The sequence below is a fragment of the Malus sylvestris genome, chromosome 7 (genome assembly GCF_916048215.2).
Source record: "Malus sylvestris chromosome 7, drMalSylv7.2, whole genome shotgun sequence".
Classification (NCBI taxonomy): Eukaryota; Viridiplantae; Streptophyta; class Magnoliopsida; order Rosales; family Rosaceae; genus Malus; species Malus sylvestris.
This window is the reverse complement of record NC_062266.1, coordinates 28413607-28441010: the sequence shown is the minus strand read 5'-3', so window position 1 is coordinate 28441010 and position 27404 is coordinate 28413607. Positions and strand designations below refer to the sequence as shown.

Sequence of the window (27404 nt, the reverse complement as noted above, 5' to 3'; positions counted from 1 at the left end):
TTCACTATTATTTGGCCAAAAAATGGCTCGAAAGTGGCTAACTTAAGACCAAGACAGCCACTTTCAAGCCGGTTTTCGGCCAAACCACGGAGAATTAGCCATCAAGAAATGTACCATTCTATTCGTCTCATCGAGAAGTATGATTCGTTGAGTATTGAAGAAGTTGTGAACGTTTAAAGTTTACCCAGTTTCCAGAAAGTTTTCCAGTTTTTCCGCGGAGCAGTCACTTTCAGGCTATTTTCTGGCCATCTCTGGCAACCATTGGGCTTCCAAATAGGTATAATCTTGTTCTACACTTTCATATCTTCAGTTTGATATATTATGGGTTGAATTTGGTTAAGAAACAATTGAGTTACGAAGCTTTGAAAATTGTCCAAACTTTCAGCCAAAAACTCTGGGATACTTAAAGGAGTTTTTAACAGAATGGTCAAAATAATGGATGGTTGACAATCTCAGAGACTAAAGTGATGTGTTATGCAAATCTCAAGGACTATTTTGGCTAAAATAATTCATAGTGAATGGTCAACCACTACATCCTACTATCCCCACTACAACTTTGTTTTTTGGTGCTCTTGTGTGCCTATAAAATGAAGGACATTAGAATGAGTAAAGGCACACCAAATGGGAAGGGAAACTCACGGCAGAAATTGTAGAGGAAGGAAGAGAGGAAAGAAAGAAAGAAAGAAAGAGAGTGGAAGGAAGAGGAAAGAAAAGAGATGAGAGAACAGAGAGATTTATCATTGTACTCTTATTATTTCATATAATAAATGAAAGGCATGTTGCTGCCTCAAGGACGTACTTCAGTCACACTGGTTGTGGAGGAACTTCGTAAATTTTGTGTCTTGTTTTATTTATTCCACTGCACACACATCATCGATTTTACAACACGTTATCAGCACGAGAAGCTCTCATGTCAATGAAAAACACAACGTTGTCAGCTGGAATCTCACAAATAAAAAAATCTTTACATTTCATATTCAAATCTTTGTATTAATGATTTTCTTGAAGCAACTATATATATATATATATATATATATATATATATATATATATATGTACACCTCTTCAAGTTCTTGTTGTATGACTATATATCATCCTTTGCAGAAGCTTCACCGATCATCGCCATCACATTGATATGAAGCTGCTGCGAAGTAGGTGGAGAACATAGTTGAGTTTGTGTGGATGGAAAATTAGTGGCTGAGTAAGGGAAGTCTTGGACTGGATTCCAGTCCTGTTGTGCTTCCTTTGAGAAGAAGACCAGAACTTGAAGAGGTGTACATATATATATATATATATATATATATATATCTTGACTAGGAATGCAGGAATCCTACTGCCACCATGATGCATCACCACGGATCGACCAACAAGCTCGGCTTCGACAGAATGGACCACGAGCAGCTCGTGTCCATGTCCTCCGACGACATGTCCGTGACAGGTGATGTGGTGTGAGTAACCCCCCCCCCCCCATAACTCAATTTCTACTTGACTTGAGTTTATATATATATATCCATCAGTACTTGGTAGCACAGTAGTACTAGCTAGCATCCATCAATGGCGGCTTTAAGGAGTTTTCTGAAGAAATGATCCTCTGTGCTCTGCAATGGAACCATACTAGGGGTAGGCAAACGAGTAGAGGAACCGTGGGTCGGAGCGGGTAATCTAGGTTCGAGATGGGTACGGGCCGGGTCCAAATATTTTAGAGAACAAACGGGGCGGGCCGGGCCGGGCCTCTGTCATTTACGGGGCGGGCCGATTCCATATACTTAGAAAAACGGGGCCCCGGACTGGCCCATTTCTAATTTTAATGAACGGCCGAGATTAAATGATAACCTATCATTCAATCTCAACCGTTACTTTGAACCCTAGTCATCCTCTGTGTTCTAGAATCAGTCCACTCCTTCTCCCTAGACTCCAAGTTCCAACTCTCAAACTCCATCGTCTTTTAGATGACATCATTCGATGACCCATCTAGCCTCACCACCGTCGCTACCAACAACGGCACCACTCATCCAGCCATCATCATCGACGACATCCCAGAGAACCCAAGTCCTAGAACCACAGTTCGATTCTCTCCTCTTCGACAACACCACTGTCGTCGCGACCACCATCACCCCATCACCGCCGTCGAGGACGCTGCTACCAGCCATCATCCCTCTAAAATTTAGGTAATTTTGATTAGGGTTTTGTTATTAATTTAAATTTCAGGTGAGGGATTTTAGGGTTTTTAAATTAGAATTTGTAGTTAATTTTGCAGTAGATTGATGATTGAGTTGTTTGCTTCTGAGAACCCAGAGGGCCGAGAATGTCTCTATCCGTTTGATTCCTACACTTAGTTTGCATGCGGTCTAATTCTTTCTTGCACTATTAGTCTCTTCTCATGCATGTTAGGCGAGCCCCGGAAATAACTATACATGTCGTTTATGTTTCCCAATGAACATTGCATAAGAGTATATGTGCCATCTCGTGCAGTTCTTTTTCTCTAGAGTTTGATTTAAGATCAACTTTTGTAATAGCTAATCACTCAGAATAGAATGATGAACACTTGCTAAGCAGAATGATACTGGGCTACATGAAGGTAAAAAAACTTGGTTGATTAAATTGGAGTGTTTAACCCAAACCTGGTAGCGGCTTGAAACCTGAAGATCATATGTTATCAAATTAATTGCCTTTGGCTGATAAAATAGAAGAAATAATGTAGTATGGCAGGGTGGCATTTCACAAATGTTAGAATTTCAGTTTTGTACACGGCTTATATGTACTGGTATAATTTGTTGCATCCCTCTTATGATGAAATGTAAAAATGACCAAAAGAAATAACCTACTGTAAAAATATTTGTCTACTATTTACTGATACTGAAGTTATTTTTATGTGTGAATTTCTGTGTTGGGTGTGTGTGTGGCTCTATGTGTCTGTGTGTGCGCGCGCGTGTGGCCGTGTATGTATGTGTATGTGCGTGTGTGTGCACGCGCGTGTGGCAGTGTATGTATGTATATGTGTATGTGTGCTAGTAGCCTAGTAGTGATGTGTTTGTGGATATGTATCTTATGTTTGTATGTTGTGGTCTTCTGCGTGCAAATTTTGGTGTAATGACAGAACTGATCAACAAATAAAAACATAACTTGCTGGAACAAAATTTGTCTGTATTGTCTGATTTGGAACTAGTTAGTTTAATTTTGTGTTTGGTGTGCGCATGTGTGTTGTATATGACTAACATGTTCTCTTGGAAATGTATATTTATATGTTTATTTTTGTTTCAAGTTCGAGCTACTCCTGGGCATACATTAGGTTGTTGAGTTTGGTTTCTCTATGGTCTCCCATCCAGCTGTGGAGCTAACGTCCCTTACAAGTTCAGCAAATTTTAGTTCTTTTTTTCTTATTAATAAAACAAAACAAAAAAAGACCCGTGGACCCGGCCCGAACCGACCTGTTTCAACCGGGCCGGGTTAGGTCCGATTCCTATCTTAGAATATGTTATCCCTGCACCAGCCCGGCTCGTCTCCTTTAAACCCGGGTCCGGTCCGGTCCCTTCAAAATTAGGCCCGACCAGGCTCGTGCCCACCCCTAAACCATACCGTGCCAACAGAAGATAAGAAAAAAAAATATAATAAAAGGTTTTTGGTGCATCGGCACCATGTGAAGGTAAGTATAAAAAATAAAAATAAAAAAAGGAAATGGGGACAAAGGTTTCAGGAGGTGCATGGACACCACCTGGTAAGGATTTTCGATGCTTTCACCCTATGTGAAGAACATAAGGACTATTAGTGCAAAATTGGCAATTCTTGACAAAATGCCTGAGTTTGTACTAGCTTAGATTTGTTACATATTTTCAATTGTAATTGTTTAAGTCTAAGGATGTCTCTCATACTTTCGATACAAAAATGTTACGTAAACGAGATACTTATTCAGGTACGTTTGCACGCATTCATCCAAGACAGTCTTCCTGTTGTTAGGGGGAGATATGAACGTCAATGTTCCTGAAGAACAACACGAATTATCATGGACGACTCCCACTTTGTCATATTTTGATCCCACATCGCTCAGTCTAAAACTGAAGTGCAGTTCATATTAGGTCTTCGGAGCGTAGCTCAGAGCATGTCAGATGATTTCATAGATCTAGCAAGAGTGACAAGATCACATATTCCAACTACGAATGTGCCTGCAAAGATGGATGTACTAAATGTACGACAAACTTCCCTCCTGGAGGCCTGGGACTCCACCTAGGCCGATCCACTTACATTAGCAACTAGCCAATCATATGCCCCTACATAAAAGTGTGGCAGACCACTTGGTTCAAAGGATTCACCATCTCCCCCGGAAGAAGAAACCCATGGCACATGCTCCTGCTGAGCTTACCGTGAATCTGACTGTCACCTACTCATTTTATCCAACTCATGAGGAAATTATAGATTACATAAGCGTCCTTGAAGAGAAGAATCCACCTCCTAAGAATTGTGAGATTTTGGTCCATTATGCTAGCTTGGATGATGCTTGGTGTAGAAATAAGATGATCATCGATGATGCATTCGCATATGCAGTAGCTACTGAGATCAGGTTAAGTGATGACATTGAACCCCGTTCCATTGATGAATGTCGACGTAGAACTGATTGGTCAAACTGGAAACAATCAATCTAATTCGAACTTAATTTGCTTGCGAAATGTAAGGTGTTTAGACCTATAGCTTTTACTCCTCCATTTTGTGAAACCCGTTGGCTACAAGTGGATTTTCGTTCGGAAGCATAATGAGAAAAACGAAATTGTGCATTACAAAGCTCGTCTTGTTGTGCAAAGCTTCTCACAACACCCCAAGATTGACTATGACGAAACTTATTCACCCATTATGGATGTGATTACTTTTTGTTACCTTATTAGTTTGGTAGGTTTCAAAAAACTAAGTATGCAGCTGATGGACGTAGTAACTGCGTATCTCTATAGGGATCTTAATACGAAAATTTATATGAAAGTTCCCGAAGAACTTACATTGACTGGATCAAATATTTTCAAACCCCGGAACACGCTCTCAATTCGGCTGAGGCATTCACTCTATGATTTAAAGCAATCCAAAATAATGTGGTATAACCGTCTGAGTGAGTATTTGACTAGTCAGGGTTATGTGAACAACAAACTATGCCCTTGCGTGTTCATTAAGGAGTCACATTCCAATTTTGCGATTGTTGTAGTTTATGTCGACGACATGAACCTCATCGGAACTCCTAAAGAGCTCGAGAAAACTGTCACGCACATAAAGGTAGAATTTGAGATGAAAGATCTAGGAATGACTCGATATTGTCTCGATCTCAAGATAGAACACTATTCAGATGGAATCCTAGTACATCAATCAAACTACACCCAAAAGGTGTTGCGCCGCTTTAACGAGGATAAAGTGAAGCCTTCGAGTACTCTTATGGTCGTTCGATCGCTAGATGCAAAACGAGATCCCTTCCATCTGAATGAGGATGATGAAAAGATTTTAAAGCCTGAAGTTTCTTATCTAAGTGCGATAGGCGTTTTATTATACTTAGCTCAATGCACTAGACTTGATATCTCTTTCGTTGTAAATCTTTTGACAAGATACAGTAATGCACCGACACGCAGACACTGGACTGGTGTTAAAAACATCTTCCGTTGCCTTGAGGGTACCATGGACCTGGGCTTGTTTTATACCTACGGATCCTTGAGTGATGCTGCACCCCCATATCTTGAGTTAATTCTCGCCTTATTGGTTATGCCGATGCATGATACTTATCTGATCTGCACAAGGCGTGCTCTCAAACGGGTTATGGCTTTATAGTTGGAGGCACTACAAGCTCTTGGAGGTCAACTAAACAGACCTTAGTTGTCACTTCGTCTAACCATGCTGAAATTCTCGCCTTACACGAAGCAACTCGGGAATGCTTTTAGCTGAGAGCAGTTGTGGGCCATATTCGAAGCTCCTGGGATCTTTACCTCGTCGTTGACTTCTCGACGACAATCTATAAAGACAACGCAGCATGCATTGAACAGCTTAATAAGGGTTACATCAAATAAGACAACACCAAGCACATTCCGAAGTTCTCATTCTCACATAAACAGCAAGAGCATCAGAAGATTGAATTCACGCAAATTCGTTCACAAGACAATATGGCTGACCTCTTCACCAAATCACTACCAAAATGCAACGTTTCAGAAGCTTGTTCAAGGAATTGGTATGTGTAAACTTTCTAAGTTTTAACATTGTTAGTTCTCTTTGAAATTCTGTCAAACTCATAAGGAGTATCCTGAAGTATACTTACTTGATCTTCATGTACTCTCTTTCCCTATGATTATAAGCATTTTTCCCATTGTGTAAATCCTAGATTAGGTTTTATACTAGTTATTCTTCCCTATTAGGACTTGTATTCCTTGGAGGAGAATGATTATTCGCTCCCTTATTACTATAAATAAAGGTATTGTGTAGGGAGAATAACACATCTTCTACACAACCTTACAAACACATCTCTCTCTATTCTCTCTTTGTGTCGTCAGCACTCTCTCCCCTGTCAGATTAAAATAAGCCACAATAGAAGAAAAATAATATAAATACATCTTTATTGCATTCCATTACCAGAGAGGGCGTTGGGGGGAGCGAAAGATGCAGTCGCACAGACACCAAATTTGAAGGGCCCCAAAAATTTTGCCATGTAATATTATGTAATAATGTTCTATATTTAAAAAATTATTTTTGTTAGCACTTTAAAATCTCATTGTGCACTCTTTATAAGAGTAATTTTTTTTTCATTCTAAATATAATAATTTTGAGTACCATGAGATATTTTCAGTGTTAATAATAACACCCTAAAATGATATTTTTTTTTTCAATTTTATTACATAATAATAAAATGTTAGATTCAAGTTAAACTTTGAAGTTTTTTTTTTATAAACGATAGATTTTGTTATATTAGATGTTAGATTAACCACCGACAAGTTTGAACCGACGCTATCATGCAAATACTAAACACTTTTCCACCACTACGGTAAAAGGCCACTTGCAAAGGGTTATTTATTTGCAAATCAATAAGTAATTTTTTAATATACAAAATAATACATATGACTGATGGTATGGTACTTAAAGAAAAAATTAGTGAAAATCAAATTCAGTATGATTTTTGTAACTAGGTGTTTGGACAATATTATTGGGTGTCCGGATACAAATAAAAAATAGTAATATCTATACACTCATTTTTGTTTCTCACACACCTTTTTTTTTAATTTTTTACAGTCGAATCGATGAAATTGAAAGAAATTAATAATAAAAAATTTAACAAGAATGCTGGCAAGATGGAATTAAAAGAAAGGGAAATTTTATTTGAACCCATCGAACCTCTTTCTACACTCAACTTACTCTATTCACCCATATTGTTTTTTATTAAAGAATTAATATCTCTTTAAACCCAAATTTATTACCTAAACTACTCATTCAAACCCAATTCAAAATGTAAAATTATCTTTACACTCATTCCTTTTATAAAATAACATCTCTAATTAAATGTTTTTTTTTTCAAAGTGACTTCCTTTGCCCGTCTATAATTGTATATGTTGTATAGGACTAACACTTCCATGGCTGCTTTTTTTCTTTCTGCTACCACAACTCATCCATGGACTTGGGATCCAATAGATCATTCCATAGACTTGAATTTGCCAAGAGAATATTATGCAAGCTCCAGTTCAGTCCTTTTTAAATCGAGCATTTTCATGTACTTTTTAAGAAACTTTGAAGTGACATAGGGCTGGGTGTTTAGATGCTATGTTAATAAATAAATAAACAAATTGGAGCTATTTCGAATAAAAAAAGGTGAAAGACATGCCACCCGCTAATTCGTGGTTAAGGTTGAGCAATCTTTATTTACACCAAGAATCAAGTTTTGAGTCTTTGCAATACTAATCAAAAGTCATTGCACTAGTGTTTTGGAGTGCATACATATTGTATTGTCTGATTTGGAACTAGTTAGTTTAATTTTGTGTTTGGTGTGCACATGTGTGTTGTATATGACTAACATGTTCTCTTGGAAATGTATATTTATATGTTTATTTTTGTTTTAGGTTCGAGCTACTCCTAGGCATACATTAGGTTGTTGAGTTTGGTTTCTCTATGGCCTCCCCTCCAGCTGTGGAGCTAACCTCCCTTACAAGTTCAGCAAATTTTAGTTCTTTTTTCTTATTAACAAAACAAAAAACAAAAAAGAGGACCCGTGGACCCGGCCCGAACCGGCCTGTTTCAACCCGGCCGAGTTAGGTCCGGTTCCTATCTTAGAATATGTTATCCCCGCCCCAGCCAAGCCCGTGCCCACCCCTAAACCATACCGTGCCGACAGAAGATAAGAAAAAAAAATATAACAAAATGTTTTTGGTGCATCGGCACCATGTGAAGGTAAGTATAAAAAATAAAAATAAAAAAAGGAAATGGGGACAAAGGTTTCCGGAGGTGCATGGCCACCACCTGGTAAGGATTTTTGGTGTTTCCGCCCTATATGAAGAACGTAAGGACTGTTAGTGCAAAATTAGCAATTCTTAACAAAATGCCTGAGTCTGTACTAGCTTAGATTTGTTACATATTTTCAATTGTAATTGTTTAAGTCTAAGGATGTCTCTCACACTTTCGATACAAAGATGTTACGTAAACGAGATACTTATTCAGGTACGTTTGCACGCATGCATCCAAGATAGTCTTCCTGTTATTAGGGGGAGATATAAACATCAATGTTCCTGAAGAACAACATGAATTATCATGGACGACTCCCACTTTGTCTTATTTTGATTCCCACATTACTCAGTCTGAAACTGAAGTGCAGTTCATATTAGGTTTTCGGAGCGTAGCTCAGAGCATGTCAGATGATTTCACAGATCTAACACGAGTGACAAGATCACATATTCCAGCTACGAATGTGCCTGCAAAGATGGATGTACTAAATGTACGACAAACTTCCCTCCTGAAGGCCTGGGACGCCACCTAGGCCGATACACTTACATTAGTGACTAGTCAATCATCTGCCCCTATGTGGCAGACCACTTGGTTTAAAGGATTCACCATCTCCCCCGAAAAAAGAAACCCATGGCACATGCTCCTGCTGAGCCTACCGTGAATCCGACTGTCACCCACTCATTTTATCCAACTTATGAGGAAATTATAAATTACATAAGCGTCCTTGATGAGACGAATCCACCTCCTAAGAATTGTGAGATTTCGGTCCATTATGCTAGCTTGGATGATGCTTGGTGTAGAAATGAGATGATCATCGATGATGCATTAGCATATGCAGTAGCTACTGAGATCAGGTTAAGTGATGACATTGAACCCCGTTCCATTGATAAATATCGACGTAGAACTGATTGGTCAAACAGGAAACAAGCAATCCAATTCGAACTCAATTCGCTTGCGAAATGTAAGGTGTTTAGACCTGTAGCTCTTACTCCTCCATTTGTGAAACCCGTTGGCTACAAGTGGATTTTCATTCGAAAGCGTAATGAGAAAAACAAGATTGTGCGTTACAAAGCTCGTCTTGTTGTGCAAAGCTTCTCACAACACCCCGAGATTGACTATGACGAAACTTATTCACCCATTATGGATGTGATTACTTTTCGCTACCTTATTAGTTTGGTAGGTTTCAAAAAACTAAGTATGCAGCTGATGGATGTAGTAACTGCGTATCTCTATAGGGATCTTGATACGAAAATTTATATGAAAGTTCCCGAAGAACTTACATTGACTGGATCAAATATTTCCAAACCCCGGAACACGCTCTCAATTTGGCTGAGGCATTCACTCTATGATTTAAAGCAATCCAAAATAATGTGGTATAACCGTCTGAGTGAGTATTTGACTAGTCAGGGTTATGTGAACAACAAACTATGTCCTTGCGTGTTCATTAAGGAGTCACATTCCAATTTTGTGATTGTTGTAGTTTATGTCAACGACATGAACCTCATCGGAACTCCTAAAGAGCTCGAGAGAACTGTCACGCACATGAAGGTAGAATTTGAGATGAAAGATCTAGGAAAGACTCAATATTGTCTCGATCTCGAGATAGAGCACCGTTCAGATGGAATCCTAGTACATCAATCAAACTACACCCAAAAGGTGTTGTGCCGCTTTAACGAGGATAAAGTGAAGCCTTCGAGTACTCTTATGGTCGTTCGATCGCTAGATGCAAAACGAGATCCCTTCCGTCCGAATGAGGATGATGAAGAGATTTTAGAGCCTGAAGTTTCTTATCTAAGTGCGATAGGCGTTTTATTGTACTTAGCTCAATGCACTAGACCTGATATCTCTTTTATTGTAAATCTTTTGGCAAGATACAGTAATGCACCGACACGCAGACACTGGACTGGTGTTAAAAACATCTTCTGTTACCTTGAGGGTACCACGGACCTAGGCTTGTTTTATCCCTACGGATCCTTGATTGATGTTGCACCCCCATGTCTTGAGTTGATTCTCACCTTATTGGTTATGCCGATGCATGATACTTATCTGATCTGCATAAGGCGTGCTCTCAAACGGGTTATGTCTTTATAGTTGGAGGCTCTTGGAGGTCAACTAAATAGACCTTAGTTGTCACTTCGTCTAACCATGCTGAAATTCTCGCCTTACACGAAGCAACTCGGGAATGTTTTTAGCTGAGATCAGTTATGGGCCATATTCGAAGCGTCTGGGATCTTTACCTCGTCGTTGACTTCCCGACAACAATCTATGAAGACAACGCAGCATGCATTGAACAGCTCAAGAAGGGTTACATCAAATAAGACAACACCAAGCACATTCCGAAGTTCTCCTTCTCACATAAACAGCAAGAGCATCAGAAGATTGAATTCACGCAAATGCGTTCACAAGACAATATGGTTGACCTCTTCACCAAACCACTACCAAATGCAACGTTTCAGAAGCTTGTTCAAGGAATTGGTATGTGTAAACTTTCTAAGTTTTAACATTGTTAGTTCTCTTTGAAATTCTGTCAAACTCATGAGGAGTATCCTGAAGTATACTTACTTGACATTAATGTACTCTTTTTCCCTATGATTATAAGCATTTTTCCCATTGTGTAAATCCTAGGTTAGGTTTGATACTAGTTATTCTTCCCTATTAGGACTTGTATTCCTTGGAAGAGAATGATTCTTCCCTCCCTTATTACTATAAATAAAGGTATTGCGTAGGCAGAATAACACATCCTCTACACAACCTTATAAACACATCTCTCTCTATTCTCTCTTTGTGTCGTCAGCCCTCTCTCCCCTGTCAGATTAAAATAAGCCACAATAGAAGAAAAATAATATAAATACATCTTTATTGCATTCCGTTACTAGAGAGGGCGTTGGGGGGAGCGAAAGATGTAGTATTATGTAATATTATGTAATAATGTTCTATATTTAAAAAATTATTTTTGTTAGCACTTTAAAATCTCATTGTGCACTCTTTATAAGAGTAATTTTTTTTTCGTTCTAAATATAATAATTTTGAGTACCATGAGATATTTTCAATGTTAATAATAACACCCTAAAAATGATATTTTTTTTCAATTTTATTATATAATAATAAAATGTTAGATTCAAGTTAAACTTTGAAGTTTTTTTTTTTTTTTGTTAAACGATAGATTTTGTTATATTAGATGTTAGATTAACTATCGACAAGTTTGAACCGACGCTATCATGCAAATACTAAACACTTTTCCACCACTACGGTAAAAGGCCACTTGCAAAGGGTTATTTATTTGCAAATCAATAAGTAATTTTTTAATATACAAAATAATACATATGACTGATGGTATGGTACTTAAAGAAAAAATTAGTGAAAATCAAATTCAGTATGATTTTTGTAACTAGGTGTTTGGACAATATTATTGGGTGTCCGGATACAAATAAAAAATAGTAATATCTATACACTTATTTTTGTTTCTCACACACTTTTTTTTTTAATTTTTTACAGTCGAATCGATGAAATTGAAAGAAATTAATAATAATAAAATTAACAAGAATGCTGGCAAGATGGAATTAAAAGAAAGAGAAATTTTATTTGAACTCATCTAACCTCTTTCCACACTCAACTTACTCTATTCACCCATATTGTTTTTTATTAAAGAATTAATATCTCTTTAAACCCAAATTTATTAACTAAACAAACCATTCAAACCCAATTCAAAATGTAAAATTATCTTTACACTCATTCCCTTTATAAAATAATATCTCTAATTGAATGTTTTTTTTTTTTCAAAGAGACTTCCTTTGCCTATTTATAATTGCATATGTCGTATAGGACTAACACTTCCATGGTTGCTTTTTTTCTTTCTGCTACCACAACTCATCCATGGACTTGGGATCCAATAGATCATTCCATAGACTTGAATTTGCCAAGAGAATATTGTGCAAGCTCCAGTTCAGTCCTTTTTAAATCGAGCATTTTCATGTACTTTTTAAGACACTTTGAAGTGACATATGGCTGAGTGTTTAGATGCTATGTTAATAAACAAATAAACAAATTAGAGCTATTTCGAATAACAAAAGGTGAAAGACATGCCACCCGCTAATTCGTGGTTAAGGTTGAGCAATCTTTATTTGCACCAAGAATCAAGTTTTGTGTCTTTGCAGTACTAATCAAAAGTCCTTGCACTAGTGTTTTGGAGCGCTTACATACGGCAAATAAAAACAAATACAATATAATATAAAAAGTATGAAATTTAATCCAAAGAAGAAGCAAACAAACAAAATATCTATAAATCGAGTCATACCTTAGTTGAAGGATTAAAAACTTCAAAATCATCATCCATCAATAGAAAAACTTGTTTTTCTCTATCAGAGCTATAAGGGTTTTAGTCAGAATAAACGTAAGATAAACAAATAGTGATGCTAGGATTTAATTATAGTATGTGGGTCTATTGATAAATTTTATTTTTATTATTAATTTCATTTTGTACTTAATAGTAATTATGTAATATGGTAAAATAGATAATTAACATTTAAAATTTAAGTTAGGTGTAAAAAAAGAGGTTAGATGGGATTAAATAAAATTTCCTGGACATGTGGAGTAGCTTTTTGCCGCGTTCGATCAGGAAGTTGATTCTTAGTAGGCACTAAGGAAGGCGCGTACAGACCGCGTCCCATTAATGTAGCAAAAACGTAATCTGTATAAAACTGGAGAACCCAATCCATCTCCTCCATATCTCAGATCTTTTATTTCTTCATCTTCATATCCTCTCTGATCTTTTGGGTTTCAACTGAACATAAAAAATGGGTGGTGGGAAAGACAAGCATCACGACGACGAAGCAGACAAGGGGCTTTTTAGCCACCTTGCACACGGAGGAGGTTCGTACCCGCCTCAGCACGGGTACCCGCCGCAGCAGGGCGGCTATCCTCCGCAAGGGTACCCGCCCCAGCAGGGTGGCTATCCTCCTCAAGGGTATCCTCCCCAAGGTTACCCGCCTCAACAGGGGTACCCACCGGCTGGGTATCCTCAGCCTGGCCATCACGGCTCATCTGGTAATTATCAATTTCGTGTCCAATCTCTATTTGTATTGGTTGGCGTTGACCAATTAATGTAGGGTTTGTTGTTGTTGGGGATGCATTTTTATGTGCATTGATGGATTAATCGGTGAATTTCTGGCGGAATTTAATTACCCCAATTTTGGGTCTGATTTACTTTCCTCGCTGAATACATATTTTGTTGATTTTGTTACCTTAAAATGATGATTATGCATGTTCTGTTCATTTGTAATTTAATATGTTATGATCTGCAAAAAAATAAATAAATAAATAAAGGTTCAAATTACCCCATTTTTGTTTTCATTGTTATTATTGAGGAGATGGGAAGAGTTCGAAACTCTGGCATTGACTTACGAGCTGGAGAGTTTTGAACCTGTAACGCATGGGTGGAAACCCAGACCTTATTTTTGTTTTGATTATATTGCTGCATATGATCATAGATATTTATTTTCAAAGAATTTTTCTTCTTTATGGTGCGTTTGGACGAAGGACTTCAAATTTCTATGGAATTCAGGCTAAATTTGTTGAATGCCCTACAAAAATATGCAATACATTGGAGAGACCTTTAAATGACACCTTGAAATGTGTCATTTGAAAGTCATTTGTTTAGCATCTTTGAATGCATTAGTAGCTTTGTAGTGCTTAAATAGTTCATTGGCAGCGCTCTTATAGTGCATTTTTTACAATCGAGTCTTAAGTTCCTGGAACTTCAAGGTCGGAATGATCTTAGTGCGTAAATGTCCATCTGATCATATGAAATGCTCATAGTCTTGTGCCTTGTCTCCTCTCATGATTACTTAGGCCTTGTGATTATCAACTGATTAGGGCTCGGATTTAAAGTTTGCTTAGGTTGTGCTTTTCTCTCTACTCTCATAGTTTTGTAGTTCAATTAGTGCTTCTGATAGTATTTAAAACGGATAATAAAGCTTCTTTAAATATCTTAATCTGTAAGTTTGATTCTGACTTGTGCTATTCTATCTCTTCAGGACACCATGGTGCAGGGGCGTTGCTGGCTGGTGGTGCGGTCGCTGCTGCAGCTGCTGTCGGTGCTCACCATCTCACTCAAGGTGGTCACCATGGCCAAGGTTCTCACGGTTCTCACGGTATTCTCCCTGGCGGTTACGGTGCTCACAATGTTGGTCACGGCTTTGCATCACATGGCGGGAAGCATGGGAAGCATGGGAAGCATGGCAAGCAGGGGAAATTTGGGAAGCATAAGAAAGGCAAGTTCGGCAAGCACGGTGGAGGCAAGTTCAAGAAATGGAAGTGATCCCTAACATACTGCAAAAAACTCAACCGAAATGCTGATCCTATAGACTAAGTAAATAAGCTGTCAATTACGCGATGTAGTTCGATGGAAGTCTGTTATGTGTTAATTCTGCAGAATTAGAACCATCTGTTTTTTCTTGTGACTGATTCCATATGTGTTGCCTCCTTGGCCATTTGACCCTCATTGGTAATATTTCTGCTTGTAGAAATGTGTTTAATTCTGGTGTTTGTTTCTATCATATTAGGGTTGACTTGAAATGAAGGCATGCATGTTTGGAATTGCTTCTGATATGGTTAGAAGCGTTTTCGGATAACCAAAAGCAGTTTTTGGTGCTTTCTACAGAAGCATTTATATATTTTAGGTTCTCATTCAAAGATTCATCGTTGCAAAAATAATTATCCAAAATTCTAAAAAGTTTTATCATATAATGGTTATTTGCGCTTATGAATTGAACGCACCGGGTCCAAGAAACCACTGCTATTTCTTTTCTTTTTATGTCGACATTGCTGTTTCTTTGGGGGGGCCCTACAAGCAACATAACGAACCCAAAAATCCTAGACCATTGGGCCTATACACACCCAAAAGCATCCCAGGAAAATACAACAGACCTGCTTTGGTGCTACTAGGTTACAAGCTAGTTTACAAAGCACTTGTCCCGACCTCTGCAAAGTCGGTATTGACGCCCATCCATCCGACCAAAAGCCCATCCTCAACCAGATGCCCCAGTCCTCCGACCTCAAAGTCCTGGATGCCATGCAACGCGTCGTCTCCAACGTCTCCTAGACCCTTTCCGTCCTCAAAATCGGGTCCGGATCTCTTCCATCAAAGGCCCAGGATCAAGTGATCCAGGCCGTTGAAATTTAATCTAACGACTACAATTATTATAACTTTTATAGGGGCTCCTGTTTGTAGCCTTTTGATCAAATTTCAACGACCAGGATCACTTGATCCTGGACTTTTGATGGGAGAGATCTGGACCAATGACCCAGATCACTTGATCCTAAGCTTTTGATGGGAGAGATCTGGACCATATCTCTTCCCCTTAAAATCCTCGAGCTAGTCGACATCTCCTAGACCCTTTATGACCATGAGTTGGTCGACACAACCCTCTCGAACAACCCTAATCCCCAATTTATAGAAGAAAAAAAATCCTACCTCCATTTTTTTTTTAATATAAAAATTTGAATGTTGGTTTGATCTGGATTCCTACTATCAACTAGATATTTACTCATCGGGCAATGCTAGAAAGATTAAATTTTGTAAACCATATAACATGGTTATTAATGATTGAATTATTACTTAAGTATTGATTAACGTATTTATTTCTTATTGGTGATATATCATATCATTTGCAAATTTGGTTGAAAATTTATTCTATCTATCATTACTCTTACTCCTCTAATTTGATGAACAAGATATGATTCTATTTAATTTCAACAACTTGAAGTGGTTTCGTGGCGGCTCTTTCCGGTGAATTTGGATTTGATTTTATTTTGATTTCAGGGTGTGGGATTACGGGTGGATGCTTGAGTTTATAATGTAACTCAAAGTTGAGGTGGTAAAATATAATTTATTTAAATATAAAATAAAAACTAAAATGATTATTAAGGCACCCCTTAGCATTTGAGCTTGAATTTGAAAATTTTATTTGAAGCCAACTTTTTCCCCTTTTCCTTTGCATAATTAAATATAAAGCAAATAACCAGAAACATGATTAGCAAGTAGCACGCCACTTATAATGGTGAAGAACATAATAAGACGGCCTCAACGTGAATGAATATCAAGTATAAGCATCAACTTCCATTATCTCCATCCCTATGTCTATATATTATTGCAAATCAAAGCAACTGCTAGTGGTGAATTTAGGATTTGAATCTTGAATTGTCCTAGTGTTAAAGGTTCAAGTATTTAAAATAGAAATAAAGCGCGAAGCGCACAAAAATAATTTTAGTTTATTCACTAAGACATTTCGTCGAACACTTGATGAGTGACATCGAGAGAATTTGTCAAGTGTTGTCCATGCAACTTGTCGAGATAGGCTTAGCAGGTATTACATCAAACACTTGATAAGTACAAAAGAACCCACACAAAATATTCGGAGTGTCCTCAAGATACTCGCATATATATTTTCTGAACTCCGGTAATTCTAGGGTCACCTAAGTCCCAGTGTGGATCTACCTCTCACAACTGCCATCCTTATCGGTTGCTCATCACTCGAATCATTATTCAATATCAATATAAACATTGTTTCATGATTTTTAGTCTGATTTGAGATTGTCACTAAAGATCATTGAATTAGAGAAGCGTATGTATTAAAAAGTTCTAAAGATTGTCATAAAGCAAGGGTGTGTGTGTGTTTGAAGCAACCGAATGAATGTCATTGGATGTCGTTAAATCAAAAGTGCCATCAACGGATATTAAAGTATAAGCAAATCCAGGCGCTGATCAGGCCCAAAGTTGGACCCATCACAACGTGATTGACGGCTGGATATGGCCCAGATCACATGTTGCTCGATCGGGTTGGTTGGTTGCTGGACAAAAACAGGAAATTAATTTCTTTTCTTTTTTTCTTTGAGAGCAAATCAAGGCTTTCTCATCATAAGGCTTTCTTTGAGAGCACACCAAGGTCTTCCCTCTACGAAGTACCCTCTGATTTATGACCTTCTAGGAAGTACTCTCTGATTTATGACATCTTACTACTTATGTTTAGCTTTATTTATGCATGAATAATTTGTCAATAGGGTAAATATGTGTCGGTGTTTCAGTTACATTCTGAAAATTTTGCAAGTTTCACAATTTCTTTCGATTGTGTAGGAACACCAAGGTCAATTATGCAAATACATAACGTCTCACTCTTGATAAGATATTCCGCGGAGTTATCTGACTAGAGAGTCTTTAACACTCAGTAAGATGCTCATAAAAATCGGATAAGACTGTAATACAAATGAATCTGATGTGAAATAAAGATCGTCGTTTTGTCGACCTGGGACATGTAAAAGAGTTGGTTACCTAAATTATAGCCTTTTGTTTTCGTTTAATGATACGTTAGGTCAAAGCTAAAGTAAGAATAAGTAATCCCTTTCACTGTTTTAATCAACAAAAAATTACGTTAAAAAGGAAAAGGGGGTGCATTGGATCTTGTAAAACAAGGTATGGGCATGACAATAGTTTGTTTATAATTTGAGGGGCAGGCTTTGTCTAACTCAAACTGTGCAAACACGAGGGTGATTATTATGAACTAGTGCAAAATATTATATTGTCGTACAACTCATTATGTTTGGTTGTGATCTATATATCGTTATACGACCATTGACATATCCTCATTCCTTTTGGGACCCGGCTTCTCTGCCTTTTCAATTCTCATGCACTCTCATCATCTTCTATTTGTACGGTTACGGTTAAGCAACGTCAATATTTTATATCACTGTTACTTTTTGTCTTATTATCTCTATAAATAAATAAATATATATATATATATATAAAATGTTGACGTGGCTTAACTGTGACCGCACAAAATAGGAGAGGATGAGAGTGTATGGGAACTGGGAGGGCAAAGAAGCCGGGTCCTTCCTTCTGACTGGACAAATTCTTCTCCTCTATAGCAGTATAAGATATTTATGATGTTAGTTTAAGAATTATAATCATTAATCATGTTTTATTGTTTGTTGAATATGACAGTGTATGACATAGGGGTGGGCAAATGGGTATAGGAACCGCGGGTAGAGGCGAGTAACCAAGGTTCGAGGCGGGTACGAGCTGGTTCCAATTTTTTAATAAAAGAAATGGGGCGGGTGGGGCAGGCCACTTCCAGATGTATAGAAAAAAGGGTATTCGGATCGGCCCGTTTGTAATTGTAATGGATGGACGAGATTGACGAGTACAATATCATCCAATCTTAATCGTTGGTTTTTACCCCAGGTCTCAATCAAACCCGACTCTCTCTTGCATCTCCTCCCTTCCACCCACACTTTCTGTCTTCGTCAATCATCTTCTCCACCACCCAAAACATCACTGCCGTCGTGAATTTGGCGACCACCACGATGACCTATCCTCTTGATTGTCCTCCTCCCAGTCTCCCTCCCTCTCGAGGCCCACAATACCGACACTCATCTCATCTTTCCTACTCATCTCTATCTCCCTCGATGATATCACCGAAAACCCAGGGTCCTAGACCACTGATCCATCGTCATCCCATCACCGCTGTAGCGACGACCACCACCCTATCACCCACATCGAGATCTCTGGTTCATGCGTTATCTCCTCGTCGACGGCACTACCTGGAACTCGTTCTCTTCTCCCTCCAACTCTTCAATCAAAATCGAAATTCATCACCATCTCATCTTCTTCCAAATTGAAATCGAGATTGTAAACTCTAAAGTCCCAAGCAAAGGGGACGAAGACCATGCCCTCGAGATTGTCAAACACCACCTCGAGATGGGGGTTTTTTTTCTGAATCTGTTGTGGAGTTTATACTTTAAAGCATCTAATGGTGTTTGACAATCTCGTGCCATCGTGTCATCATGCCATCATCGATTAGAGTCAAGAGACAGAGACCTTGATTTGGGATTGGGAAAGATGAACAAGAGAGACGGGGACCCGTGGACCCGGCCCGTAACAGCCCATTTTAAATGAGCCTGATACCGTCCGATTCCTAACTTAGAAATTCCATTACCCGGCTCAACACGCCTCGTTACTATTTACAACAGGTACGGTCCAGTTCCTGTAAATTTGGGCCCGACCCATACCCACCCTTAGTATGACACTAATTTACAGTCTGATAACATAAATATAACCAAAAAAATAATATCTACTCCATTTAAATCGTCATAACAAAAGAATATGCATGCAACCCGAACACCAAAATGATTTCTGAACAAATCGTATAATAATATGTAAACTAATTAAAGCACAAAATAATACGTTATCGACTTGAAATACCGTATAACTTTCCAACTACATGTAAGTTTTGTGTTAATTTACCAACAAACATGGAGTGGAAAATGTTAAAGAGGAAGGAGGAGGAGAGTGAGAAAAGCAGAGAAATAGTGTGGGTCCAAGAAAATCAAAACTGAGGATAGGAACGTACGCAAAAAATTCAAACCTTCACGATGAAGCAAAAAACACAACTCCGTGGATATTTGACTTGGAATATTTATGGCAGAATGGCAGGCACATATCATGTGTTTAACTAATCAGATTTCAAAAATTAAATTTACTTAACGTTGATATACAACGGTCAACATCACCATCATTTAAAAATAGTTTGAATCTAAAGTTATAAATAAAGCTTTGTACAAAAAAAAGTAAGCTAGTAAATGGATCGTGTTTGTCGTATTCATGTCCTTTTTTGTATCATATCCATTATCTTAAAGAGTCGTGTCACATCAAATTCGTTATCTTGATAGGTTTTTATCAGTTGATCCAATAGATTTGTTAAGAGGTCGTGTTATCATGTTTGATTAATAGGTTATCTAAGAAATTATCATGCATAATGATTTGAAAAATATGTCTTATAAGGTTCGTTACAAGTGAACCACCCAACTCGATAACGAAATCAATAACAAAGGACCGAACAACGACCTGAATTGTCAATAGGGTGAAAAATCTCTTCCTGTCGCAAACTGTACTTTTACTGCACTAGGGTTGTAAAGAAATATTAATTTAATTTGCTACAACTGTAACCAACCACAGTACAGCTTTACGCGGGGCCCAATCATGTTCTGCTTAGTGTTGCTTTTAAGAAAACAACTGTAAATCCCGTAATTTGTCTAAGTGGTTAAGAACCAAGTCTTTTAGCTTTGACTGACTGATTTAACCTAATAGAGCCACTAAACAAATCCCTTAATCACAATTAAACAAACCACCACGGAATCCAAAAGAATAAACAGAAGTCGACGGCAAACTAAGAGCTTTCCTTCTTATTACTTCTTAGAATCTTACACCCCAAGAGGAGAGATGATATTACAAGCCAGAGATTAAATTACCCTAATCCAGATTTAAACCTTGGATTTGGAACAAATTAATTAACCCAAAATTATTACAACACAAAAGAACACATTCTTCCTAGTAATTTATCTTCTTCCTTGACCTAAAAGCTAACTCCCCAAAGAAGCAGCAGCAGCAGCAGCAGCTGCCTTCCCAAAAAAAAACCTGGATATCTTTCTTATTGCTCCAAAATCTAATCTCACATTCTTGAATCTCCTTAATTAAATATAAAAAAAACACATAATATCTTCTTCTTCATAAAACCCTAATCAGAAAACCCTAATTTGTATATAATCTTCTTGCTTTTTTGCCTGTTTTGCCCTTTGGATGTGAAACTAAATCAGTAGGTCCACTCCTGAGGGAGGCGCACTTCGTGATTTACTGGCCCCTCTGCCGCTGTCCTTAGTCCAAGCCTTTGCTGAGTCAACAGCGCGTTTCTTCTTGCCGCCAGTGCCTCTGCAGAATCCAGTTGCAGAAAGAAATTATTAGGAACCAACATAAACAGAGTAACAGATCTGAAACACAAGGTTTCCACAAGTAGAAAGTTTGAACTATGAACTTTAATTACCATGGTCTGGAGCCAAACCGGTGGTGAAACGCGGCGGAGCGTGGCGGCTCATGTCTTCGAAGCTCAGGTTCAGAGCCTGAACAACCTTGGCCGGCATTAGAACAGTTGAACAACCTAAATGGTAACAAAATCAAACAGAACATGTTGAATAAAAATGACACAAAGTGTTGAGATTCAGAAAACGGGCCCAAGTGCTCGAAATTCGAAAATACAAATGCACCTGCTTTCTTGCGAGGTTCAGGAGGGGAAGGGTTGGTGTATCTGCGAGGCAAGAAAACGCCGGTGCCAGCACATTCCCTCTTGATATTAGAACCGTTGGGCAAAACGGGACGCACGGCGGGGTTAGTGTGGCGCTGAGGTTGCTGACTTTGTTGGTGGTGGGGGTGTTGGTGATGGTGGTGGTGGTGGTGGTTGTGTTGGACTTGAAGCGGCGGCCATGTCGATTGGGGAAAATTAACACCATGCTCGCATCTCTCGTACCCAACAATGTTTCTTCCTCTGTTTTGGATCTGATGCTGGTGGTTGTGCTGGGGGTGGAGCTGAGCTGGTTGATGTGGCTGAGCTGACCATGGAAGATGATTTACTTGCTTGTCCTGCCTCACATGGTGAAACTGCAAAACACCGAAAACACCCTTTGTCAGATCACAACACTAGCACATCAAAAAGCAGGTTTGCTCGAAATGAAATGGGTTTTAGGACTTTCACCTGAGTGAAGCTTTGGTTCGAGCAGAGCCCGGGGCCTGAGTGTCGGGGAGGACTGGGGATCCGAGGTGGGCCCAGAAGTCCACCGCGGCCGTGGTTGCCGCCGAGGCTGTTGGTCATTTTTAACCGCGCAACCTGCCCGGCTGCCGCGTATATCAGCTCCCAGATGTCGTTCTGAGCTCCAAACGGCGTCGTCGGTGGCGAAGGCACCTGGGAAGACGGGCCCGTCGGGCTTCCGTTGCTGGACCAGCTCCCGATTCCGCTCAGAGTCGACTGGGGAGACCCGGACATGACCCACTGAGTCAACACAGTAAAACTCGGTCAGTATTTCAGAAACCCAAAATTTTAAACAGGAAGAGGAACAGTTAAACTGTAAAAATCTGATTATGTGAAGCTGAAATCTTTACCTCGGGGTTCTCTTTGGGGAAGGCGGCGGGGACGGATAGCTTCTGGGTCTGGTGAGCAGGCTGCAGCGAGGACTGTGCGAGGCGGCGGGTAAGCCCGGCGAGGAAGTCCTCCTCGTCGCTGCTGCTGCTGCCTCCCTCGGTCTCGGTGGAGCTCACCACGGACTCGACAGGGGAGTTCAGGGCCGAGTACGAGTCGAACTCGTAGGGGAACTCGGTGGGGAAGCTGACGCGAGATTCGACGCAGTTCCGGCGGAAGCTGTGGTCTTTGTTGCTGTCGCCCATGTTGCAGTGCAGCACGACGTCGTCCGTGAGGAAGTGGGAGGGGAGATGGAACTCGGGATCGTCCTGGGAGTGAATCATAGGGACTGGAAAGCCAAAACGGTGCGTATAAATGGACGAGGGTAGAGAGAGAAAGAGGTAGAGAGAGAGGAGATGGGTTGAGACTTGAGATGAGAGTGAGGGAGTGTTGCTGGTTGGGGAAGATTTAATAATGAGAGGCCAAGTCTTTTGGGGTTTGCTTTGCAGGCTGGGAGGGACCGGGACCCACCAGAAACAAAAGGTGTAGAGAGAGAAACTGGAGGGAACGGGAACGGGAACGGGATTGGCACTTGAGGACGATGTGGAAGACAAGCGGCCTTTATTAAGGTTTCAGGGTCTATTTGAGACAATTCAAAAAATTATTTACTAAAAAATAGAATTTCAAAAAATAAAAAAAGAATATAATTTGAAACTATGAACATTGAGAGAGGGAGGAGAGTGGGGCAGGCTGGGATTCTGCAAACAACTTGTGAACTGGCCTGGAGACATTTTTCCTTCTATTCAAACATTTGTTCTAAAAATCCTCGCCTAGCTTCTGTCTAGACGTTAGGAGGCTGATTATCGTCCCGATTAATACCTAGGTGCTTGAAAATTAAGAAAGAGCACCTAGATCTGTTGAGGTGCCCGCCCAGGCACCCGTCTAGCATGCCCGGACCCGCCCAAACAACCACCTAGGTTGCGACTCACTTAAGCAAAAAATAAATAACTTTTATTTTGCATTTTATTTTTTTAATAAATTGTAAGAGACTTGTTGAATACTTAAATGAATATACCTTAAATGCTTGTTTTCTATAGTTTCATTATGTTTCAATACTTCATAACATATATGTTATTTTATTTTGTAGTTTATGATGAAATTATATATATTTTAAGTATAAATTGACACTTATTTACACGAATCCGCCTAAGCGTTAAGCCCCAGCCTGTCGTCCGACTAGCGTCTAGCGTTTTTTAAAACCTTGATTCAAACTCCCCGCATGTAAATAGTGATCTTCACGTTTTCCTTTTTCTTTTTTTGCACCATTGTTTTTTTGTTTAAATTCATTACTTTTTCGTAATGTAATTGATCCAGTTAATAGAGAAACAACAAAAAGAAAAAAGGAGCGCAAATATTATTTTTCCTTAGAGTGATGTTATTTACGCCACATTTACTAAAGAGGTAGTTGTTGATTTTCTCTCTAAACTTGTAAGGAGCTGCCCATTTTATTCATGAAGTTGAATTTTAGCCAATTACTCTCATGTACCTTCATAATTAGTCAATTTCTCCCTAACGTACCATCTTGGTCGTGTGCACGTTACATGACAATTGTTTGAGGTCAAAAAGATAATTTTATCTGTAATATGATGACCTACATATGTTTTTTTTCTTCTGCTAGTTCACTCCGTACATTTTGTTTGAGTGTTACTTCTAATATGGACAACTATGAATTTTCTCGATGATCTTGTTTTCAGCAGCATGCTAAAATTTTGCATTAGCTTTCCTTGTGACTTGATTCACATGACGGTCTCAGTGTGATTTTCTCTGAGAGAAATCACTAACTTATATTAACGGCTGGAATGAAGGAGAGCCAGCAGAGTTTTGTGGGTGTCCTTTACCTACTTATGTTTCCATGCATTCCCACCGTATCTAGATTCTTATTCTTTGCAAGTAAGCGAATGGGTTTTCAAAACTGGGTACAATTGGCATTGTCTTGTTCCTTCCCGTCACTTTTTGTCGCTTGGCCGACTTCCAGTCGCCACCATTCTTTTGATTGTTAATTTGTTTGCCCACTTGACTCAAGTATATTATTGGTTTTTTAATTAATTGGGTCGAACTTAGCTTTGGATTTACACTTTGTTTTAAGGTCAAATCAAGACATGCGAATGACAGAAAGAAAAACAAAATAGAACAACAAAGGTGGTAAGTTTGCATATGCAACAATTCATTGGATCATCTTTCTACTTAATTCTATCGATTCAATCAGTACTAATTATTGCACGTTATCTTTTTACTATTTTTATGATGATTGCTATTAGCTATACCCATTATGAGTGTGACCTCTCTACAATTGGATAAGTTAAAATTAGCTTCTTTGTGTAGGTTAACAAAGCTTTTTTTCTTTAAGGGTTTACTTGTTCCTTGGTATATTTAATATAATATCATGTATCTAACACTAGAAATTGTGTTTATAGGACAGTGTAAATGATGGGGTTTGTTTGGTTTGAAGAATGAAACTCTGGTGCTCATTGGTTATATTAGGAACACAATTCTCGTACTTATGTCTAGAAAATAAAACTATCATGCTTATACTAGGAATGAAATTCTCGTACTCATGTCTGGAAAATAAAAATCATATGATTATATTAGGAATGAAACTCTCGTACTTATATATATATTACATTTTTGCTTATATTAAGAACGAAACTCACGTGCTCATGTTAGGATTGAAACTCTCGTGTCAATATTAGGAATGAAACTCGTGTGCTCATGTTAGGAACGAAACTCTCGTACTCATGTTAGAAATGAAACTCTCGTGTCCATATTAGAAACGAAACTCGCGTGCTCATATTAGGAACGAAACTCTCGTGTTTATATTAGGAATGAAACTCTCGTGTTTATATTAGGAACGAAATTCTCGTATTTATATTAGGAACGAAACTCTCGTGCTCATATTAGGAACACAACTCTCGTCCTTATATTAGGAACGAAACTCTCGTGCTCATGTTAGCAATGAAACTCCCTTGCTTATATTTAAAACGCAACTCTCGTATTCCTGTCAAGAGCGAAACTCTTGTGCTTATATCAAAAAAAAAATTCTCGTTCTCATACTAGAAAGGCAACTCTCGTATTCTATTTAAAATAAAGCTCTTGCGCTTATATTAGAAATGAAACTCATGTACTTATATTAAAAACAAAATTCTCCTGCTCACGCCTAAGAAATAAAAATAGAAGTCTCGCACCACTATTTGAAAAGCCGAGAAATAGTGACCAGGACAAAGCTATTTAATCATACTTATGTGTTTGGGTCACCAACTAGCAGAAATCAAATTTGTTAAATTTTCAAATAAAACTCTTTGCACTAAATGCATTAAATTGGCACTTGATGTATGTTGGGAAAAAGAACTTGAGGAGAGTCTTCAATGATCTGAATCCTCCGTGCATACTATTCCACATGCTTTTAGTATTTGATCTAGATTCTCTCCCGTCTTATTTTTCACTCCTCTCTCTCTTGTTCTATTTGAACGCTTGAGATCAAGCAACATTATCACCTTTTCTGTTAAGAAAAAAATAAAAAATTGAAATTGAGAGAGAAAGGAGGAAAGAAAATCTAACTTCGTTAATATTTGGTTGCGATTGAAAAACAATGCAAATTGCACTCAAAATATACATGTTGAATTAAATCCATGAACGAGGATCGTTAATGTCGATTTCAGAGCAAGACACTTGCCACCTTTGCATGACGGCCTGGAGAGATGGCAAGCCGCAAAACCATATATAAATTTCATAGGTCATGGAAATGTCTTCTCATATTTTCAACAGCCGCAGTTGCCAATTCTTCGGGAAATGACACCGGTGATTGGCGATCACCTACTCAAACTAGCTACTCCTAAGCAAGGTATTAAATATCGATGATATCGGAAATATCGGTAGTTCAAAAACACGGAAATTTCGATGGAAATATCGGGATATTATCGATATCGATAAAAATTGAATAAAAACCACAAAAATTATAAGAAAAACTTGGAAATTTTTATTGAAACTTTGCATGATGTTTATTTAGTCAATTATCTATTAGTTTATCACAAAAAATTAGAAGGAAATGCATTGCATGATAGATATAACTGATTTAAGTTGATTATATAGCGAGCTGGCAAACATTGTGAGTGTAAAAAATATGTAGTAATTAATAAAACACACCATAATAATTTATATATAATGAATTAGTACAATATTTTACACTTTATACATTGCATAGTAAGATACATGAGTGACTTAGCAAAGTCTAAAATATCGATGATATTGGAAATATCGGTAGTTCAAAAACACAGAAATTTTAATGGAAATATCGGGATATTATGAATATTTTAGACCATGCTCCCAAGCTTAAATTCAAAAACGACGGCCATAAAGAATTCAATGATCGATCCCATATTCTATTGTGACAGCGAGTTTAGGAAAGATTCAATGGGCTGTTTGGTTATGATAATTCTCATACTAAGTGAAAACGTATGAAATTTGGTGATATATAGGCAATGACGGATTCAGGAATCTAATATAGGATGATCTTAATATAAAAGTTTCAAATAAATTACATGAAAATACCATTGAAAAATTAACCAATAAACTACCAATTTTCCATTCATAGTCTTTGTACAAACAACGTTACAAATTACAAAGACTAAATTTGTCTTTGATATCAACTATCAATTTAAAACATAACAAATCAACAAAAACTATAATCTCTTATGAATTTAAACTTTTCATCCAATACCCATAATATTTTAACATTTTATATGATTAATTTAGAATAAATTAAAAAAAATTAAATTAAAAAATTAGGGGATTAAGTGGTGGCGTAGACTGGAGAGAACTGAACCGATTGGTGGTTATAGAGAGGAGACAGGTGGAGGAGTGGAGCATTTGGTGGTAGCCTGGGATCGGTTGGGTGGGTTAAAGGAAAAAGGATTT

The 27404-nt window shown here is 38.2% G+C and overlaps 2 protein-coding genes across 2 annotated transcripts; one reads left to right on the top strand and one right to left on the bottom strand.

The window, feature by feature from the left end:
• Positions 1-13058: 13058 nt before the first annotated feature.
• Positions 13059-14972, top strand: LOC126629756 (glycine-rich protein A3-like). Its single transcript, XM_050299869.1, has 2 exons — positions 13059-13482; positions 14472-14972. Exons 1-2 carry the CDS (start codon positions 13233-13235, stop codon positions 14753-14755), a joined length of 534 nt encoding a protein of 177 aa, XP_050155826.1. The 5' UTR covers positions 13059-13232; the 3' UTR covers positions 14756-14972.
• A 5674-nt stretch (positions 14973-20646) lies between these two features.
• LOC126630004 (uncharacterized) lies at positions 20647-22949 on the bottom strand. The gene is made up of 5 exons (XM_050300182.1): positions 22418-22949; positions 22014-22307; positions 21529-21919; positions 21309-21422; positions 20647-21196 (listed from the first exon to the last, which is right to left on the bottom strand). The coding sequence occupies exons 1-5, from the start codon at positions 22775-22777 to the stop codon at positions 21081-21083; spliced, it is 1275 nt and encodes a 424-aa protein (XP_050156139.1). The 5' UTR covers positions 22778-22949; the 3' UTR covers positions 20647-21080.
• Between the last annotated feature and the right edge of the window lie 4455 nt (positions 22950-27404).